Raw genomic sequence first — 23232 nt, 5'->3', positions numbered from 1 at the left:
CAACTTTTAATACTTTTTAAGACCCCGCGGACACCCTGTGATGATAATTTAAAGAACACCTATTATGGCATTTTACAAGATGTAAAATGAGTCATTAGCGTCCCCAGAATGCGTCTAAAGTTCCAGCTTCCTAAATACCTATCAGGTAATTTATTATACCCAACCGAAAATGAAAATTTTTGGGTAAGAGGGAATATAAACTGAGGGAATATATGGCAGCCACAGGACAATGGTACCAACATTGGTGATATAACCAGTTCAAAGGATTGCCAGGACACTGGGTTACCATGTTACTTTGAAAGCTGTGTGGTCGCAACTATACACAAGATGGGGAATGCATTGAAAAATTGAAAAATTAAGAGTACACAAGCATTTATTGTATTAAAAATGAATACCTTTAGTCTGAGCAGAACATCAATGTTGCCTGCATTCTTTAAGGGAAGAGTCTGCTTGGCTGTCTGCCCCAAAACAGCCTGAAGAGACACCATCTGTATAGACATTCATGTAATAAATAATTGACATCAAGCAAGCAAATCAATTAATTAAAAAAAAAATTAAAAAAAAGGATCAGGGTGGGGCCAAACTAAAGCGCTCGCTCTGATCCCCGCGGCTCTACAATGGCTGGAAAAATTCCAAATTGAACCAAAACAAACAATTACAATTGGCTTAAGATTGGCAAGGAAAATTCAGCATATGCGTCAACCAGCAAAACCTGGAACAAAAAAAATGAAAGAAAATAAAGTAAATAAATAAGAAAAAGGAAATAAAGAAAAAAAAAAAAGTAAATATGACTATCAAATAATGTCCGGTCATGACAAAAAATATCTTCCAATTCCTTTATAACAGTTTTTCTTTAAGTTTTTAATTTAAGTTATTACCATGTCATACTTCAGATTTCACCAATTTAACTAATGAAATATCAGAACAACAAAACCTAACTGAAACCACTGTTTTTGTTAACACTGGATGAAACTTGTCAATATACTTTATATTTATATTTTACAAGTCATTGTGTGTGTAAATATTGCCTTTTGTATTGTGAGAATGCTATTATTCTGTATGAATTCCTGATTGCGATAGCATCTTATATATTGAAATATTACTATTTTAGTTTTGACAGGTTTTTATCTTCAGATTAGTAGTACAGCTATGAGCTCTGTTTTTTTACTCTAAATATGCTATCTTGTTTATGGGATGTTTGATCACTGGATGTAGAGACAAGAGATGATGTAGACTGTCAGTCAGCCTCTGTCCTGCTAGTTAGTTTGTTGTGTTCCCTATGTTCCCCCTCATCGTGTTAACATCAAAATGAGTTGGCCAAGCAAAAATCAAGCAAATAATTCAACTTAGGAGGGAACAAAGTGGCCAGCTGTTATTTTGTTGCATTTCTCAATTACCTCCAAAAGATATGATTTATTAGACTATCAGACATATTTGCATCAGTGAATCTCTCCATGGTGAGCAATAAATACTGTAAAAATGGTACTAAAAGCAACTTTGTTCATGGCTTGCATTTGTGGAATAAGAAAAGTCTACACATTTTTCAGTGTGCTGTCACCTGTTTGGTGTGTTCACCCACAGCTTTTTGGTTTAGACTAGATGCAGCCAACGTGTAGCGAAAACACAGTTTCCTTAAGATCTTTGGCTTTTGCTTGATGTATATGTAGTTTCTTAGCGACATATTTGTTTTCCATTACCTGTAGGTCTTTGGGTGCATGCACTCTAGGAGTGCCTGACCTTGCCCTCAGGGCTACACTCTGGATCACATGACTTGTGCCTGGACGGTCCACTTCAATATCCACCCGTGCATTGTATTCATTGGCTGGTCCCAACTCACCTGAAAAACAAATTGTGTAATAAAATAAATATATACTAAGGCTGAAATGACATGCTAACCCACTTATGACAAGATTAGCAAGTTAATGACAAAATAAAAAAAAAAAACACTATAAACAACAAATGTTTCATTTTCTTCATAAATAATATAATCTTCACCATTTAAGCTCAATTAATTTTTAGCCATGGATTTACCATGCCAGAAAACGTCAAAGTGAAAAAGAAAAAAAAAAACACACAGCTGTGTTTCTTATAGGGTATATAAGAATTATATATATATATATATATATATATATATATATATATATATATATATATATATATATATATATATATATATATATATATATATATATATATATATATATATAGGTGAAGATTGTAGGGAGCAATGATAGTTTCTTAAACTTGATTTGTGCTTATTTCTTAAAGATACTGAAATCTTTGAAATGAAGAAGGATTGTGTATATATAAAATAAAAGTTTGTATTGAAACAATAGGTTTACGTATAAGTTAAAGTATAAATTAAAATACATACCTGAACTTGAAATGTAATTCTGAGGGGCACTAAAATAAACCCACAACAAGAACCTTTCTGGATTCTGGTGGAAGACATGAAAAACAATTTTTAATAATAAAATCTGCCATTAATTCATTAAATTACTATTTAGAGAAATATTCACCTCTGAATCACTGGCATGCAGCACATGGTTTATAACTGAAGAAGTTGAAATTGAGGTCACTGCTGAGCCAAAGTTAAAGGAACCATCCATGCTCATGGCAACTGGGCTTTTGGAGAGGCCAAAACAATGCCATGCTGAGGCATTCTGTGAAAGAGATGCATTCTTTTGTTATTAATTTTGTTCAGCATGCCAGATCTGAACTTTATTAGCCTTTAAAAGGAAGCTATTATAATTTTTTTTATATGATTTAAACAGCAGTGTGTCAACAATGTGTAAATATAGACAGCTTCTTTTGGTAAAAGTTAATTAATACATTTTTGTATAACCACAATTTATAAAAAGAAACACTTGATACTGCAGAAACACTTTAATTGACATTCTCCCTTTGTATATGTCATCAGAGGGGGAAGTGAGAGGAATTACAAAAAGCTAGGGGCATGGTGGGTGAGTCGATTTCAGTTTTAAATAACATTGATATACACTGTACATATTATTTAAAAAAAATATTAGTAAAAAGAATAATCAGCTCATTTTGACATTTTCAATCTTTCACACAAATAAGTTAGTCCTGTTTTCAATCTGCCACCATACTAATGCGTAGACACTTGTAGCTCTGCCCTCTTTTGAAAAAGAGCACGATCTCATTTGAATTGAAAGCAACAGTCATCAAAATGGCAGAATTTGGATCAAACTGAACGGGACAGTTGAAAAAATGTGTGGGGTATTTTGGGCTCAAACTTCACATAGACACTCTAGAGACTTATTTCACAAATTTGGTAAAAAATAAAATAAAAATAAGGGCATAACAGTCCCCTTCAAGTTTCATAAATATTACATAGTTAATTACATATACTTAGCTTATACATTTTTCCAAAACAATATCTCACTGACCGCACTGATAACTAGTCGAACAGGAACAGTGGCATGAGTTCTGTTGACCAGCTTGAGTGGTAGGGCCTTTGTACTACCCTCCACCAAGTCACCGAAGTCCAGACAGTCAGTCTTTCCAACATCTACCTATTAAACATTAGTAAAATACAATCTGAAAATACACAACATTTAAATACAAATACAATACAAATTCTAAAATAAAAAAAAAGTCAATTGATACATTTACATACCATTAATTACAACCCATGGTTGAAAATATAATAGTAATAATAATAAAATTACATTCATTTGTGTGCTTTAAAATAGACAAAAAGGGGAATAATTTACGTTTTACCTCAATTGATGGGTTCTCAGCTACAGCAATCAGCACAACTTTCTTGGCAAATGCTTCAGCTTGAGCTATAGTCTCTGACTCTGCAGATGCAGGCCAAGATGACACACTGAGAGTACACTGATACAGTCCAGCCTTTGGAGCTATAAACAGAACCTTATGTTCTTCAGAACATTTGGGTCCAATTATGGCCTTATTCTTTACTATCAGCCACTGGAATGGAAGAGACTCCACCTGTGATGCAATGAAACAATTACGAAAAATTACTGACCATATGCACAACTGGAAATCCGCTTGTTAGGTCGTGACATATCGCTGACATACGGAATACGGTTTCTGGGTCCAAGCTGCTACTCATTTGAATTAAGAAAATATTTGTTTATGGCAACTTTTTAATCATATCACACTTTAAAGTGAATTTTATAGAATATCATAGTGTACACATCGGCCTCTGGACTTGCTGCATCACAAATAAAATTGTAACAATTTATAAAAAATGTATCACTTTCTGGCCATCGGATATTAGGCATGGATACATTGCGATCGTAATTATCGAAAAGTATTACATCACTTTGTAAACGTTTATTATTACTATTTGATTTGATCCCCATCAGTTTGATAGAGTGCTTGGACCCGGAAGCCACTTCATGTGACGTCACAATCATCAAGTGAATAGGGTTTTGTTTCCTTATTCCAACTGAAGTAGTGGATGACATTAAATGTGATATTGGCTAAATTTTTAACTTTTGTAGATTTTTTTGTGCTTAATTATTTCTGTGCTGCGTCTGCCAGTCCAGACAAGTAGAACAGAAAACATGCCACTTGTTTATAAAACAATACTGGGTGCATGAATGTGCCATAAATGGCCAGTTGGAATTTTGTGTCCGTTTAGATGTTACCAGCGAGTTCTTTACAGTTGCATGCCTCCCACAAACAATGGATTCCACCCTCCTTGCATAGGTCATTGTAAACAAATAGCAGAGTGTCTAACAACGCTGACCTTTATTTTTATATGCATTTGAACAATCAAGCAATCCTGGCATGCAATCTGCTGTGTGTTCGGATGCAACTTTAGAAGCTCAGAGGGGCCCTTACACAGACTCCCAGGTTCAGAATAGGAAATACTGAACTGATAATTTTATATACAAAGGCAATGTCCCATAAAGAGTTAGCAAGAACTTGTTTGAATGTGTAAAACGTTTTGCCCACAGTGCTTTGTGAACTTGGGCAATACAGCAATATTGCAAAATTGCATTTATCAAATGAAGCTATACAGTATGTAAAATTTCTCTGAAAAACGCAGGTTTGTTTTATTTTATTTAAATTTAGCAAACTTGTCTTTAGAATCAGATCATCACATGTGCAGAGCTGTCAGTGTGGTGCTGTTGGGTTTTACTCAAGAGACTGTGAACAGAGACAGCTGATCATTTGTTAAATACTGCAGTGTCATTTTTCATATGTATACAGATTTTGAATACATTTTACTTTGACAATGACAGGCTGCAATGACAAGTAATTATACATTACAGTGTTTCCTCTATTTGTCTCCAGCTGTAGTGGCAACCCTACTTCCATGGACCTTCCACCTGCTGGTCCAACCGCCAAACATGAGAAAGAATTTCATGCACACACACAGGCTACTATTTGAGGAATTCAAATATTTAAATAAAAAAACTAACTAACTAAAAAAAAAAAATAATAATAATAATAATAATAATAATAATAAGCTAAATAAAAAATGGGAAAGATATTTATTTGGAAATATTTAAACTGCATCTTTGTCTCCTGTTTCACTCTACCCTTCTGTTGCAGGTCCTCCCACTGCCTGTCTGCTTGCATTAATGTTCTAACTTTGTTTTAAAGCAGGTAATGTCAGATATTATAATATAATATGCATTTCATCACACAGCCTCACCATTACATCAATACTGAAATTTCTATAGTAGCCATAACTTTTTTTCTTTCTTAAAGGCCACAAGACATAGTTGAACATCCAAACCGCCTTCCCCTTTTAAAAGAAATAATAATAATAATGATAATAATAATAATAATAATAATAATAAACTATCTGAACAAACAATCTGAAAATAAGAAATGTTTTATTACATGTAGCATTCATGGTCACAATAAATGATCACCTGGCACTTTTCGTGGCCAAGATTCACATTAAAAATACATTTAATACAGCAGATTTGGTAAAGGTGTGCTTTACCTGCTTTACCTACTTTGTTTATTACTATAGCCATGTAAGATTTCATTGTACTATATTAGTTTTCAGATATAATCAAAAGTACTTTCAATTTAAGAAGACATAACTTAGTCAAAGTCAATGAAGTTACTAGTTTCCTATAATATAATAACAATACTGTAGGCAACATAATACATTTAAAAATTTTATTTAACAAAATTTTATATAATACATTTTAAGAATCAAAAATTGGAGGTATTTATCGCACTACATTGCACTAAATAATTTTGAATTGTACATACCCACTGTACATATACAATTGTAATTATGTCAATATGCATCTGCATACTTCTGAATATTAATAGCAACCTGTACATACATTCATCTATTGCTAATCATAGTTCATAGCTAATACAACCTGTATATAATGTTCATAGTTCATCCGTCTGTAAATATTACCCATCGTTTTTGTTTAATTGCACTTTATAAATTAGACCTATATCCTGCACTTGCTGCTATTGCACTCCTGGTTAAACCTAAAGTGCATTTCGTTGCCTTGTACATGTGTAATCATAATTGAATCTAATCTAATCTAATCTAAACTAATCTAATCCAGTACAACACAATCCACATTTTATAAGTACAACATTTTTGTGGCCAATATGGTCCTTTTATTATTTATTAAACTCATTATTTATATCAGTGACAGTTGGGAAATAACACCATTGTGAGATAAATGCGCCTCGTCTGGAATATCTTCACTTTCTCCTCGTGCTTCTCATTTGTGTACAAAGTTTCAAATTTATAAAGCGGTGTACATGCACTACAATTAAAACTGTGTGATTCAGAAGATTCTGGTTGGGAGAAATCCTATAATTCCACACAGCCCTCAGAACTAATGTAAATGCTGCTGGCTCAGAGTCACTTTCCACCTCTTAATGCATGCAGGTTTGCATTGCCGGCGTGCAAATTAACTGTTTTTATGCATGTAATGAAACTCCCCTTTTTATGCAAACCCTTTCCACATGCAGCACACCCTTTTCTAATCAAAACTTGACCAATCAAATACTCTCTAGTATCTGACATTCCTGCCCCCTTCAAGACACTTCTCATTTGATGCCCTTGAGCTCAGACACTCAATGTCAGAGCTGTGATAAAAAAAAAAAAAATACTACAGGCTGTTTTTGTCTCACCCTCTCTTTGGCTACGGTCACACTGCCAGGCTTAGTGGTCAAATCTGATTTTTTTTTTTTTAAGATCTGATTTTTTTTGCATGGCTGTTCACACTGCTCTTATAAATGTGGCCAATATCAGATTTGCAGTGTGAACAGGTCCTGTTCCTAAACTGACCCGCATGCGCAAAAGTACTGATTCGGAGAGCACAAATGTCTAATTAGCACAAAATGTGTATACTGTGTGAAGTAAGCATGTTGTCAGATCATGCTTATGAATATTACTCTTTTCACAGACAACCGTGGTGTATTTCATGAACTGTAAAAAGTTGTTCTGCTACTACTAATGTGTATTTCGCCATTTGAGACCTAAAATAAGTCTCTTGTGATTAAAAACATTGATCATTTATGATTTAAGACAATCCCGGTGCGTGGCGCTCTGAGCAGCGGTGTAGTGAACTCATAAAGGGTTAATGAGCAGCTGCAGAAGGCGGAGTTGGTTTATCTCCTTTGCAGAGTTGTTTAATTTTACTTCGTTTTAAACAACAAACACGTGCAGAAGGGGGGTTTGGGTGCTCGAGCACCTGGCTTTTTTTCCTCTCTGAAAGTTACCCCTCCTTTGCACATGGATCCCCTATCCGCAACACCCACACCACACCACTTCAGCTTCGCGATCATCCCGTGTCTCAATCAATAACCAGATTAGTTAACAAGCACCAGTTTTGCCTTTAAAATCTTTTTCAACATGAACAACCAACTTTCTGTTGTGAAGTAATTGCCTTGTGTGCCATTCTACCATGCTGCTGAGGAGTAGATGACGTTTGCAGCACAGAATGATGACGCATGTCGCTCGAAGATTATGTAAAAGTCGCATGAAGTCTGACATAACCGTTCACAATGCGGTCGCATTGCAAAATATCAGATCTGTGTCTGATTTAAGACTACATATGAAAGTGGCACAGATATGATCTGAAAAGATCAGATTCCATGCGGTTTGGGCTATTCACACTGTCATCATCTGAGTCACATGAGGGGGAAAAAATCAGATTCAGGCCACATTTGCCTGCAGTGTGAACGTAGCCTTTGAGTTTCCGGTAAAGATTACGCCAAACATCAAACAACAGTTCACTTTTAAAAGCACAATAAAGTCTGCAAGATCTGCTTATTTTTCAACTTTAATAGAAAAAAAAAAATCCTAGTGTCCTGTTTAGCAGTGTTCAATTTAATACACAAACTTCAGGCTTTCTCAGCAGTAGGAAACGAAGAACTTTCTAAACTGGTAAATTCCTCCAAATCAACAACATTTATGTTAGATCATATACAGACCAAATTATTAAAACAATTGTTTTGAGATGTTGCTGAACCAAAGGGGTGGAAATCACAAGTTAACTCACAATATGATATTATCACTATATTTTGCCCTCAATGTTGATAGATTATGATATCAGCAATTCTGCGAGATATCAATATATCACAAGAAAACAATCCACGATATATCATAATTTTTTTAAGGTTATGAGATGCATTTAGTTTATTAACAACACATGTTTTATAGAATTGCAACAATGTAAAACAAGTGCACAGCTGTTAAAAATGCTGATGTGCTGAGAGCAGTGACTGAAAATGTCACATCTCATGTCATGTCATAGAAGCAGCAGCAGCAGCTTAATTTTGTGGAATATACATTTAAGAAAAAAATGTTTTATAGGTTTCTTTAACCTTAAGACACTTAAATTACAACTTGACCAACTTATTTTATGCGAACATGGAGCTTAACCTTACCCCTGGTTTAGTTTTAATGCAAAAGCTTGGATTCAGAATGCTCTTTGATCAAATTTGAGAGCACAGACATCTCTGAACACGTATAATGTCTCCAGCAGTGGAGAACATTAGTTATTTACTTATCAATTTAAAAAGTATATAATTTATTTAAATTTCCCTAATATTTTCAGTCAAGTTTTCATGATACCACATACAAGACTTTCTCAATGTCTATAATGGTTAAAAGCAAGGCCCTTCAAATTATATATTAATGTTTAGCTATTGATATATTTATCTAATATCACATATTCCTGTATGAAGTCTCACAGCACTGACCGCGAGCACATGCAATCTCCTTTATAGTCCGATGTAGCAAAGTGAAAGTAGGTCTGTGGGGGAGAAACTAGCGGAATCTTCCTGGAGAGCTGGACTGTCTGAAACACAAAAACCTTGGTCCAGCTTGGACAGAGAAAGGTATCCATTTGCTTGAGATCTGTCAGGATTTTAGATGATGGCGGTGAATCTCTTATGTATTGTGTATCTGTCAATACAGAAAGCACCTGGGTGTACTGCAGCCAAAGTGGTAAACAGCTATATTCAGAGTATGACATTAATTCAGATTTATTGTACATTAGGATAAATATTAAGATTTGTTGCTAAAGTATCGATAATTTATTGCAGCCAGAAATATCACAATAAATCGGCATATCAATATTTTGTCACACCGCTACTGAACCTGTTAACATTTTGAATTCATCCCTACTTTTAAGATATGTGCCTAAAACCTTTAAACTAGCTGTCATTAAGCCTCTTGTTTAAAAAAAAAAATAGTTCAAAACACAGCTGCTAAAGTGCTTTCTAAAACTATGTTCAGATTACTCCAGTTCTAAGCTCTGGAACAGCATTCCTAGCACAGTTTGGGCATCTGGCAAATGATTAACTATTTTCAAGTTCTTGTGGTATTTTTTACAGCATTGATAATATAGTCAGTTAAATAGACCTAAGCATTCATTTAGTTGTTTAAGTGTAAAATAAGATGAAAACAAGTGATGTACATGAGAATCAGCATACACAATTGAAAATGAAAATTCACTCGTTGTTTTGGTAACTTAAGTGTAATATAAAAAGATGACTGGGTATTTCTGTTTTTAGCACTCCTTTGTTCTGATCAAATTTTTATTTAGTTGATAAACAAAATATAAGTAAATAGTGTTCTTCCGCCTAACCAGCCTTACTGAGGTGAGGTTTGATTTATATTCGTACATTCATTTTTGAAAAGTGACAACCTGTGGCACACTCTCACACTAATGTTACTTAGAATAAAAATGAAATAGCGTGTAGAAATGACTTCAAAACAACATTAGCACTATTTAATCGACTGTGAACAATGTGGAATTTTATAGTCATTGGCTGAATATATGAGGAGAAAGCTTGAATGTGCAAATATAAAACCTAATTTACCCCAATGCAAATTTTGGGGAAAAATAATTCCTACATCCGCTGGCCTGTCAACAACTAAACTGGACAAAGTGTGTGTCTCCATACAGGTTCCTAACTGGTGAATGACATGATCTAGTGTTATACAAGGTTGTCTATAGCCATGACTTAAGGAGGCATGGCTTTTTAAACGGCAAAGGAGGGCTGTATATTTTCCAAGCTATCGTGCTAATGATAGCATTCTGGCAGATCACCTACTGCACCTTTATTGTGAAAACAGCTCCAAAAACTCAAGCAGAAGCTCAAGGCCTGTTTGATCATTATGTGCACTTCAAGAATGGATTGCTATTCGTGATCCAGCCTCAAAGAAGGTTTGGGAGAACAGCAGCTCACTAGCATTTAAAGCATATAAAGTGAAAAAGCAAAAATAAACACCAGCATAAAAAAATTACTTTTGATAAGCATTAGTCAACTGCATTACTGTTTTAAGTCAAAAGAATAGAATCACTAAGATTTAATTGAAAAAGACAATAAAAAGTAAAAAGTAAAAAAAAAAAAAACTGAACTGAAAAAAATCTTTCAATGCCTTTCAAATCTTTCAAGTCCCATTGGATAGACATTTTTTAAATGCATAACTGTAAATGAAATAAACATATCTATAAACTGTAAATAAGTCAAATGTAATGTTACCTACTGTCACTAAAAAGTTATTAGGAAAATAAGAACCCAGCAGTGTTTAGCATACTTGTTTCACTCTCCTGCCAGCAGTATTCATTTTGTGTATTAAAGCGGCTTTCACCAAATGCAGAAAGCAGAATACACTATGAAACATTTATTAAGCATTAGCAAATAGTTCATTCATTATTTGTTAATCATTAACTCTACATTAATAAGTGTTAGTAAGCAGTTTATAAATACAAATGCTCTATTCTTGACTTAAAAGCACATGTGTAATGTACTTAATAACTGCATTTTCATACTTTATTATTAATTGTTCATTATTAAATTCAGTATTGCATTATTTACAAATCATTTGTATTTAAGAATAGTTGGTGGCTTTTAGAATCATTCAGAATATTAAACAATTAATAAAGTATTCAAATCAACATTTATATATTTTATTATTCAGCATATAGTAAATGTCACTATTACTAGTTATTTAAGAAGAGTTGGTGCTATTTTTTGAACATTCAGAATGGGCAAGTAAATAATTTAATAAACTATTCAAATCAACATTTATTTTTATCTTATTATTCAGGCATATACTAATAATTTATTTTTATATGTTACTAAATGCTTTATTAACTCAACTTCATGCAGTTTTTTTGACCTAATCTAATGTGAGGCCTATTTATGCTTTATATATGCCTTATAAATGACAATTAAAGGCTTAGTAACAAACGAAAAATAAATGTTTGCAATCTTATCTAAAAAATAAAATTACTGTAAACTTTAAACATTGCCGAATAACAGAAGTGTCTAAGTACAATTAGCAACAAATACAATTAAATAAAATTGGATAAAACAACAACAATATAATAATTTAACAATATATTATGATGCAAAATTTTAATGTTATTTAGCGATGTTTAAACTACAGTAATTTTAATTTACATTAAATTGCACTTTTTTTTGAATTTGATACAATTTCATTTGTGTATCTTTAAATGAATAGAAATTAATAAAGTAATTTATTTCATTCCCCCCCCCCCCCCCCCCCATTTAGAATATAACTCAGCCTTTAATTGTCATTTATAATGAATTTATGAAGCATAAATAAAAGCATAGTCTTCACTTTAGATTAGGTCACAAAACTGGATGAAATTGGATGTATCCATAAAGCTAACAGTGTTTATTACTGACCTAAAATGTATTTATTTATTTTTTATTAACATTTATAACATTTGAGGCCTATTGTGTCATTTTTACAAGATGTAAAACAATTCTTTGGTGTTTATATGGATTAGAAAATATGGAAGCTGTATTTAAAAAGACAAATCATATCATTGTTGTTTACTTTGGTTTACGTTGTTTTACTTTGAAGCTAATCTTAAACATTCCAATGAGTATAAATAGTGAATTCTTTAAGAGAAATCCTGATCATATCTAGAAAATGAGTGCTTGTTCTTATGTGTAATTAGCATAAGAGGTTTTAGGGACCTTTCTGTCTAAATGAGCTTGAATACTTTTAATTTGCTTACCTTTTCTCCATCAATAGATATGCTTGTCGTGGAGATAGAAACTTGCTGCCAGCGTTTAGAAGGGTTGAAGATGTTGAGGGATGTATGAGAGGCAATTCCCACACAGCAAGAACTGTGAAACTTCAGTTCACTTGGAACCAGCACTTGAGCTAAAGTACAGATGAAACAAAATATTCCATTTGACAAATTCCATCATATGACCCTGATGACTTTGAAAGACTGCAATTTTTCACTCACTTCTAAGGTCTGCAAGATCTCCTGTGGTCCATGACTCAGCATTTGGCTGTGTATAGTTCTTGCTGATTACATACTGAGCAGGACATTGCTGAATATTACTCATGTAACCAGACTGAAGACTTGTGGGCATGTGTACCATAGATGTTTTAGAACCAGAAGCTGATACTCTGTACAATCCAGATGGCCCTGCAATCTGACAGGAAGGAACATGCAGAGGTCCTTCTGCACTCAGATACCTCTTTGCCAGGTGGGAACTGAAGAGAGAATGCTCTGTCAAGAAATTGGGAAGGTTTGTGAGGACACACTGAGAGTTGTAGCCCTGGACTGACCCATGTGTCAATTCATCGGATTTGCTAAAACAAGACCCACACCCCAAGATTTGAGGCAACGCTTGGTGCGTCTGTTCTATTGCTGTCCCAGGAAGATGCTGATTGTTTAGCTTGCTAGAGTACCCAGAGTCTCCTTGAGCATACATATTCGAGCCAGGCTCTGACTGACGATTGTCGTTGTATGCATTTTCATTGAGTTCACTTTCACTTTTGCTGCGTACATCCAGTAATGGGGTTTTTAAGTTGAGGCCTGCAACTTCAGAATGGCAAAGGGGTTCAGCACTCTTCATAGATCTCAGAACAATATCATTATTGAATGGTTCCATTGGTGGAGTTGGGCTGGCACTGATAATAGTGGTGCTAAGTGACATTGAGGTATTTTTCTGAAAAAAAAAAAAACAGATTAAAAAGATTGGTGCAATTAAATCAATGTACCAAATATTATAAACATATTTCTACAGTCTCTAAATCAACATGATAAAAATTGCCAACATTTTAGCAAAGTCTACAAGGCTTCTTTTATTTGAATTGATAAAATTGCCTAATTTGTAAATCTTTTTAATAATGACTTGCTCAGAAGTTCCTGAGATTCCACACGAATTCTTTAAGCGTCTTGAACCCTAAGAACCCTATAATCATATCAAGACAGGCCGTGCACATTCTGCACTAAGCAACCTGGTTCAAAAGATTTGTTCAGCTCTCTATGATCATTAAGCATCAAGATTATGAGCAAGAATGAGTTTTACAAGTTTAAAACGTTTTTAAAACTGTGCATGTTTGCTTTTACTTCAGCTTTACTTTATCACCAGAGTCGCATGTCAGTACAATTATGAAAGAAGACACTTCAATCCCAGTTTGTGGACGTCAAATCAGGTTTATTTTGTACATTAACACAACAGATCTCCATACAGCAGTGGGTATTAACGTGCATCCTGTCACATTTGCAGTGTAAAAACAATGCAAAGTTAAACGCACGCTATGTGTGTGTGTCCGCTGGGAGTGTGTGTCTGTGTGTGAGCGTGAACTTTGTAACGGCAACTTTGTAACTTTGCTGAAAGGCTTGAATTAACTCCATAACAAATACATCAAATAATCATTGGAAAAGTTCTTATTGTAGTATTTCACACAAACGCTACCTGAGATCTGCTTCCTTCATGTCTGTCTGTTTATCTGAGGCAGAGGGCGTACTCACACTATGTACAGTTGCCTTGAACTGGGCCAAAGCACGCTTGTCCCCCCTCCAGTCTTCCCGACGGCTCGCACTCACATTACATTCAGACCTGGGCACGCTTACATCATCGATGATGCGCTGTTCAGTAAGCGCTTTCGCTCAGCACAGTGGAGATTACTTTAGTTATATTGTTTTAGTCGTTTGGGATGCGGTGACACGCAGTCAAATATTTTGCCGAACAGATCAGCCACTTGACGCTCATAAACAATTATAAAGTCGTTGTGCTGCAGGAATTAGGAAGTTTGCTAAAGGTGCAGCTGTCGTGCAGTGAGGAGTTTGCGCCTTTAATAATCTACGACAGTTTGCATTCATTGAACAGTAAGAATGATTAATTAATGCATATCAAACAGTCCCTCAAAAGTCACGCATCGCTTTCAGTTTCGGGCTTAGGCACGTTTTGTACTCACACACAAGCATCCCGCACCAAAGCCCAAGTGAACCGCGCTGTGGCACATCTCTTCAAACCGGGCCAGGGCCGGCCAAGTGAACCGTACCTGAGCCTGATTCAGAGGACTCACACTTCTCAAACAATCCGGGAATCCGGCCTGGGCACGGTTCGGATAGCATAGTGCGAGTAGGCCCAGAGACACACTTTGACAGGCAGGTGGGAATGGTGGGCGGGAAGAACCAGCATTAAAGGCACAGGCCACAAAAACAGCTACTGTGTTTAAAGCAGAAAATCTAAACATTCTAAAAGGTATAACAAGTAATCTGATGGGTGTTTTGAGCTGAAACTTTACAGACACATTCTGGAGACACAAAAGACACAAAAGAAAAGATATTAAATCTTTACCAAGGGCTAAAATAGGTAACCTTTAAATCTTCTGTAAACCTGTTAAAGTGTCATTGTTCAGAGACACACAAAAAGTGTTGTTCCTGTTTCCCCACGATGTGAGCAGAACTCAGTTGTGGGTGCAAGCAGTTGCCTTGCTGTGGCCAACTAAGACACAACAAAAACTTGTTTAAGGGCTTTTTTTGCTTGCTTGTTTGTTTACCAGAGAGTTTTTTTTTTTTTTATCTGAGATTGTTGGAATCTGGATTTGCCAGTTGGTTTCCGTTAAAAAAAAAAAAAATGACAAGATAAGTTTAATGAATTTGATGACCCCCTGGCAAATCGGGAAGGGATAGGCGGAGAACTGACAAACTTTTAAATAATTTTAATAATAAACATTTACAAACAGACAGCACCTTGTCATTGAGATCACTAAACTGGAAGCCAAACAAAGTGTCCAGGCCTGGGCTGTTTCTCAATATGCGTTCTTGTCTGTCCTTGCGTACTTGTGTCCTCGTGAAACGGCATCAACCGTCGCCGAAGTACTGATCCAATTCAAAGTTCACATCTTGCCAAGTACAGATAAAATTCCCGTATGTGTACTTGTTCTGCCCCTTTTGCCAAGGATGCATCGAGGGGTGACTTGTGCGAACTTACAAAGCACAGGTATCCCAGAATGCATTGCAGCATAACCAGTGAAAGCTAATGGCGGAGGAGAAAACCTGCACGGTTTTAAAAATACTTCTTTGTTGCGTTACAAAATAAAGTTTTAAGGAGTTTTTCAGGTGAGAATGTAGTTGTTTTAAACTCAAATCGGCAATTTATTTTTAGAGATATCACGTCTTTGGCGATGTGCCTCCGCTTATGCGGACTCTGACCCCCAGCCTGTCAGCGGGAGCTTCGTCATCACATCCCCCGCCGGGAGCAGCTTTACATCGGCCAGTCGATCACGGATGTACCTCTGGATCTCATCTCTCCATTGTAGTTAAAACATCATAATTAATACATCTTGTGCATATCTAACGGACAATTTTTGGTCTTTTAAATATATTATTTTTACTCAGGTGTATTATTTTGGCAGTGTTATTTTGTTATGTTTTATAATTGTCTTTAAATATGTTACGGTGTTGTTCGCTGTTTGTCTTTGTTTACCAAATTGACTAACACTTCTTTGACTAATCTTTATTTCCGATTTTTCACGTCTTGTACTTTATACTTGTATAATGTCCATTGTAGTTTATTAACTCTGATAATAAAAAGACACAAGTATGTGTATAATAACACATTTCACTTCACATTTATGGTTATTTATGTTTATATTTTCATAAATCCAAAATATTTATTCATAACATTAATATATTAATAATTATAGGGCAGTGCTTTATATATTTAAATGATTTTATTGCTAATGTACAGTGAAACTGATGAATCCACGGTGAGGTAAGTGATGTTCTAAAGTACCATTTGAAGTACCATCCGACTTATGTCCTCGTGTCCTCGGGAGTTCGTTCTTCCAACTGTGAACTTGGCAAGTCTGAACTTCCAAGGACACAAGTCCAAACTTTGAGTACTTGGTATTGTGAAACACCCCTGGGGCCTCATGCATCAACGCTGCGTACGCACAAAAACTTTACGTACGCCAGATTTCACACTCACGTTTGGATTTACTAACGATAAAATGAACGTGAGAATGTGCGTTGGTCCACGCCAAGTTCATGTCTGGCGTACGTACATTTCTTGTGTGTTTGTTTTATTTCCATTGACGACTCCTAGAGGTAATTGTGTTAAATTGCACACTACAACCATTCAATAAATGTGCAAATAATATGTGATGCTCAAATGCGCTTAACACAATACACACACTTATTAATGATTCCTACTTGTCTTCCTCGTGATGAAGAGTAAGCAAAATCTGATATGTAATGGGGTAAAAACATGATTGAGTTCATCAGACACTGGATTCGAACCGAGTTCATAATTGATAGTGTCAAAACATGTTGCCATGCGCTTTACGAGCTACGCCACTCACGCTGCTGATATTCGCTCTCTTTAGTTATTTTATCTCTGTCAATCAAATGGGACATTACAAAATTTTACACCTTTACATCGCACTATTTCTTTTTTAATTTCCTCACAGTGCGATGTTCAGACCCCACTGCGTTAACCGCGTCAGCTGTACTCTCCCACTCTATTTTTTTCTTTTGTTATTAATTCTGAGGACAAACTTGCAAATAACACAGTTTATCTCCGGTCTACCACCAAAAGGAGCACCTCCAATACACATTCTGTTTAAAGTTACTCTTTTTGCTTGCTTTTGCCATTGCTTTTTCATTTGGTTTTGCCAAAGTAGAGTCATTTCCATATTTATTAGGGGGAGGCGGGGAGGGATTTTGCGCTCGTGCATATGTGCTCAGTTTCACGTTAATTCGGATGTACAAAGAGAATATGCGTGGGATTTCACGTACGCAGTGTTTCATACATAGAATTTTTTACTGCGTATGCACATTTACAGCTTTGTGCGTACGCAATGTTTTAGGATAATTTCAACGCAAGTCTTCGTACATGAGGCCCCTGGTCTTCTTTCGTCTTCCACTGCTGTCTTTCCTCCTTTTAACATCCAGAGGCAATCCACGAGACAGGTGGCATGTAACAGCCTCACATGCCCTCACTGCTCTCAGCCCTGCCCCACTTGCTACATACCCCCATCACGCCTCGCAGGCCAGGTCACCCCGAGTAAGAGATGGAAAAGAGATTCATTTTTAAAATGAAATGTGTATTTTTAAAATAGAATAGTACATGAGGTTAAATCAATTTTGAAATATCAAAAAGGTGTCATTTTCGTTTTTTTCAGAAGGGTTTTTTATCGTGGAAAAGTTTTTTATGCAGATGGTCTGGACATGTTTTGTGCAAACCACTAACCTTATGCACACAGTCACTCATATAGAACACTTTGAATTAATTTGAAGTTTTCTCTAAATGAGTAGCTGTGTGCACAAGGTTGTGTTTTGCAAATCTCAAGGTCAGCAAGTTGAGTGCCCACCAGACACACTAGAGGGCACTCGACACCTCACATCTGCCGCTGACCTGGACAAACATCCCATAATTCTTAGCCCCTCACACCTGATGTTCATGAACTTTAATTAAACGCACACGTAGCGCCAGATCATTTACACTACCTGTAGAGTGTTTCCTAGTGTTTCCTTGTTCCTGCCTGTCGCGTTTTGTACTGTATTCTGTTGGATTTCTGATTGTTTGTTTCCTGCCCTGACCTATGCCCGTTTATTGGATTACTTGTGTGGATTGCCCCTTTTTGCTCCTGATGTCGATGTGTATGACCACCTCTTCTTTAATCAAGCTGTGCTTGGAACTTTTATCTCCATTTACGCACCACTCATTACAACGTAAAACAGGTCCAGACCATCTCCATAAAAAGGGTATTTCATAACACGGCACTTGACCAGAAAAACATATACAGTCAAGCCCGAAATTATTCATACCGCTGGCTGAATACTTTTATTCAACCAGCAAGTTTTTTCCCCAAACAGTTGAACAATATCTAGAGTTGCATATGGAAAAAAAAAATGTTTAGTGATGGCCTCCAAGGTCTACAATAGGTTAACCGTGTTACAATAATATGCATTTTAGTGCATTTTTGTATGAAGAAAAAGTTAAAGAGCCCCTATTATGCATTATAAAAGGTCATATTTTTGTTTTAGGATCTCCAAGAACAGGCTGATATGTGTGGCAAGGTCAAAAAATACACAATAGTCTTATAATTTGCATTTATTTTTAACTAATTATCACAATGACTGCAATAAGATGTTTAGTGATTGCTTTTTTTATATAAACACCTCCTTCGTGTGACAATAAGCTGTGGTGATTGGTCCGATGACCCAGTCTGTTGCAATTGGTTAACTGTGTTTAGTGCAAAATGGATAAAAATGCCCACCACAGCTTAATGCCCATAACTTCAAGTAATAGCAACACCACACATTTAGTATTAAATCAACACAATGGCAAACACTGAACTATTTTGAAAATTGACTGTGGCACACCTACAAGTGATGATGCCCATAGCTATAACAAACACCAGTAGAACACGAACTCAAAAACACAATTAAATTGGTAAAGGAATTGGCACGCATCACGTTTTCCATAAGGTCTTAGATGCAATATCTGAATAGCCCCATAAAAAATAAACCAGCTAGATACAGTACAAGCCACACAGTGCCATAAATTACAAAATGCAATTAAATACAGAAAACAAGGCAGCAACTAGGGCTGTTTGATTATGGGAAAAATCAATCATGATTATTTTGGTCTTAACTGTAATCACGGTTATTCAAAATGATATATATATATAGGTGAAGTCAAAATTATTCGCCCTCCTGTGAATCTTTATTTTTTTTATAAATATTTCCCAAATTATGTTTAAGGGCAACGCGGTGGCACAGTGGGTAGCACATTCCCCATACAGCAAGAAGGTCGCTGGTTCGAGTCTCGGCTGGGTCAGTTGGCATATCTGTGTGGAGTTTGCATGTTCTCCCCGTGTTCGCGTGGGTTTCCTCCAGGTGCTCCGGTTTCCTCCACAGTCCAAAGACATGCGGTACAGGTGAATTGGGTATGCTAAAATTTACCAGTGTATGATTGTGTGTGTGAATGTTTCCCAGTGATGGGTTGCGGTTGGAAGGGCATCCGCTGCGTAAAACACATGCTGGATAAGTTGGCGGTTCATTCCGCTGTGGCAACCCCAGATCAATAAAGGGACTAAGCTGAAAACAAAATGAATGAATAAATGTTTAACAGAGCAAGGAATTTCTCGCAGTATTTCCTATATTTTTTTATGGAGAAAGTCTTATTTGTTTTATTTTGGCTAGAACAAAAGGTTTAAATATTTTTAAACTTATTTTAAGATCAATATTATTAGCCCCCTAGCGCAATATATTTTTTGATTGTCTGCAGAAGAAAATACTGTTATTGATCTTATTCTTCCATGTGAAAGTGTGCTTGTTTTTGCAATTGTTTTAGAACTTCTGATTCAGTTACCTATGGGAGAAATGGCTAGGAATAATAAGCAGCAGAAAATGGTCAAACTACTTGCTCTACAAAGAAGTGTTTGAATGACTATACAGACAAAATAGAATAATATAATAAGAAAATATCAGTTTGCAACATCAAGCAGCATAATGAGCTGTTTTTAATGTCTAAAAATGAATGGAAGTGAATAAGACCGGAAGTCGAGCCAAAAATATTGAAATGGCTGCGCCCGCTCATACACGGAGAATAAGGTGAATACAATGGCTTGCCTGATTACCTGAATTAAGCCTTTAAATTGCACTTTAAGCTGAATTCTTATATCTTGAAGAATATGTAGTAAAACATTATGTACTGTCATCATAGCAAAGATAAAAGAAATCAGTTATTAGAAATGAGTTATTAAATTTATTCTGTTTAGAAATGGGTTGGAAAAAATCTTCTTTCAGATAAACATGAATTAAAGGAAAAGTATAAAGGGTTGCTAACAATTCTGACTTAAACTGTATATATTAGTTATTTTCCTCCCTGTAAATAAGGAAAGAGAAATAATTACAATAGAATAAAAGTATAAAACAGTGCTTTAAGCATAGTTCTTCCCTGTAAAAAAAAAAAAAAAAACTTTAATTGTAGCTATAAAAGTCTCTCAGTTAAGAGCAGTAAGTGATTTTGTTCTTTTGTTGTTAATGATAAAAACAGTCAGCAGCAGGAATATTACGCACAGTCACTTTAAGAGCAGTGCTTTTCTGATTTATGGTTTCACTTTTACACACAAAACCATGCGATCTCTTTTGCGCTTTTAAAAAAATTAATGATTCGAATGTACATCAATGAATGACGGCATCCCGTACTGCATAAGTTACATTACAGAACATGCTTTTAGTAATTTTCACGTGAAATTAAGCTTTGCAGAGCAACAAATGTGTGCAACTGGACAGGGGGTGGTGTAAGATGGAATAATTGTTTTATGTCGAATAATGTTTTTTCATAATCGTTATGCTTTGTTCACATCAGATGCAGAAGGAGCGTCAAGCGCGAGTGATTTACATATTAAAGACCCAATATTATATATGAAATAGGGTCATATTTTGGTTGTAAGGGTCTCCAACAACAGTCTGTTGCAGTCAGTGCATGCAAGGTCAAAAAACACTTTCATGGTCTTATAATCTACATTTAGTTTTACCTAATTATTCCAGTGACTCCCATATGAATCGTTCAGCGATTCATTTGTTCCCAAACCCCTCCTCAGCACGAAGCTAATCTGCGTTGATTGGACCGATGACAGCCTGCTGCGATTGGTCGACACGGACAAAGCTTCAGCGCGAGACAGAGTGAAATGCCCAGCTGCTAATCAACAATATAAAAGTAGTCACAGTGCATACACGCTTCATAGTGGATTTTGGCTGCCAGTGGGTGAATGTAAATATAGACGATGGACTAGAAAATACTGACGACTAACTATTTTATTGAGCAAAAAGTCCAAGAACTGGCGAGGAGATCTCCTAGCCCGTCACAGTCTACCTGCTCTTTTCACACACACACACACACACAGGGCCGGCGCGTCCATACAGGAGACCTAGGGCGGCAGAATAGAGAGGGCGCGGCGGCGTCGGTTATATCAGTGAACACCCATCCACCCCCCCACCCCCCCCGGTCTTCAATTTCAACCGCGACACCCCCCGGTCCTCACTTTACTAACGGGTCCCTTTCGTTTTCACTATCGGGTTGAGGGCGGCGTGATCATCCTTTGCCTAGAGCGCTAGAGGAGACACACACACACACACACACACACACATTACACTCCTCCCCGAGGACACGACACACATGCCTAGAGCACCAGTTCAGCTTGCTGGGTGCAATTAAGACACCTCACCTCGAACCTGAGCTGAACAGACACCTCACCTCGAACCTGAGTTGAACTATTTTGAAACTTGACCGTTGCATGCGTGTAGGAAAAGCTGACGATCCGTAAACAAAGCGGCACGATTCGCGTTTTCAACGTGACTTACACGCGATACGAGAATATAAAGAGTTAACCTAAAACAGTACACGTGGTTACAAGTAACAAAACACAACTAAATACATAATTTGCAAGCTAGAGTAAACGAGGCAACAATTTTAATCGCACGTACTTACACTTGTGAAATGGAGGAAAAAACTGATTCATGATCCATGTTCTGACAGTCTTTACTGATCCGTCATTTAACAAACTGATGAAGTCTTCTTTGTAAGCATGTAGTTTCCAGAAGCACTCGAACTGTTCAAGGCTGGGCTATATTGCTGAGGTTTCATCTTTGGGTGAACTGTCAATAATATCCATCTGCACAGCATGACTTCATTCGACCGGTGTCTCGGTGTGTGTGTGTGTGTGTGTGTGTGACTTTTTTTCAGTTAGTGGGCGGGGCCGCAGGTTTCAAATCTCCCAGGTTTGCGCGCGCAACTACTTGTGTTTCGTAGCCGCGTCATCACGAAACCCCTAATGACTCGTTATCAAGATGGCTCGTTTGAAGCACTATGAGTCGACTCTTTTATAGATGAATCAATAGTTTTAAACACTGTACACTTACAGATTTAAGCCTTAGCTGGATATTTCACTTCACTTAGAGCTGTGTTACACACTACATGGAAGGGCATTTTCAAAAACCCATAATATGGGCTCTTTAAGTCAATGCAAACGCGCGAATAGACATCCTGTGGCGCGACACGCGAATGACGCAAGTTGCGTGAATGACGTGGCACGAATCAAGAGTTTTGTGCGTTTGACGCGCTTAGTGTGCGAATCACTCGAGTTCAAAAATCTGAACTTAAGCAGACATTCGCGCCGCGTTAACCAATCAGGAGCTTGCTCTTGTGGGGGCGTGATTGTGAAGCGCCTGTTGTTGGTGTCTCAGGGGAAAATCCGTCTGCACACACTGACAACAGTCCATCAAACTGAGCTCGGCTCAGTCAGAAGCACCGCTGAATGCCTCCATAATCCAGGTTAAGTTTCTGGAGGAGTTTATGAGCTCACAGAGCTGGATGCACCTCTGAAAGGATGTAGTGGACTCAGACACAGCCCTAAACGTATCGACACTGTTTTTTCAACCTTCATAAGGCACATAAACACTGTTATTTTCTTAATAAAATCTA

At 36.4% G+C, this 23232-nt stretch overlaps 1 protein-coding gene across 1 annotated transcript in view; it reads right to left on the bottom strand.

The window, feature by feature from the left end:
• Positions 1–23232, bottom strand: part of cep192 (centrosomal protein 192) — a 123847-nt gene that overhangs the window by 83265 nt on the left and 17350 nt on the right. The window contains exons 7-14 of the mRNA XM_056476095.1: positions 12738–13449; positions 12501–12649; positions 3745–3975; positions 3411–3536; positions 2520–2663; positions 2375–2438; positions 1698–1837; positions 396–488 (exon numbers count right to left, since the gene is read on the bottom strand). Coding sequence (XP_056332070.1) covers positions 396–488; positions 1698–1837; positions 2375–2438; positions 2520–2663; positions 3411–3536; positions 3745–3975; positions 12501–12649; positions 12738–13449 — 1659 coding nt within the window. The remainder of the gene's footprint in view (positions 1–395; positions 489–1697; positions 1838–2374; positions 2439–2519; positions 2664–3410; positions 3537–3744; positions 3976–12500; positions 12650–12737; positions 13450–23232) is intronic.

Source organism: Danio aesculapii, chromosome 16 (assembly GCF_903798145.1).
Source record: "Danio aesculapii chromosome 16, fDanAes4.1, whole genome shotgun sequence".
NCBI lineage: Eukaryota > Metazoa > Chordata > Actinopteri > Cypriniformes > Danionidae > Danio > Danio aesculapii.
This window is presented reverse-complemented; position numbering and strand designations above follow the sequence as displayed.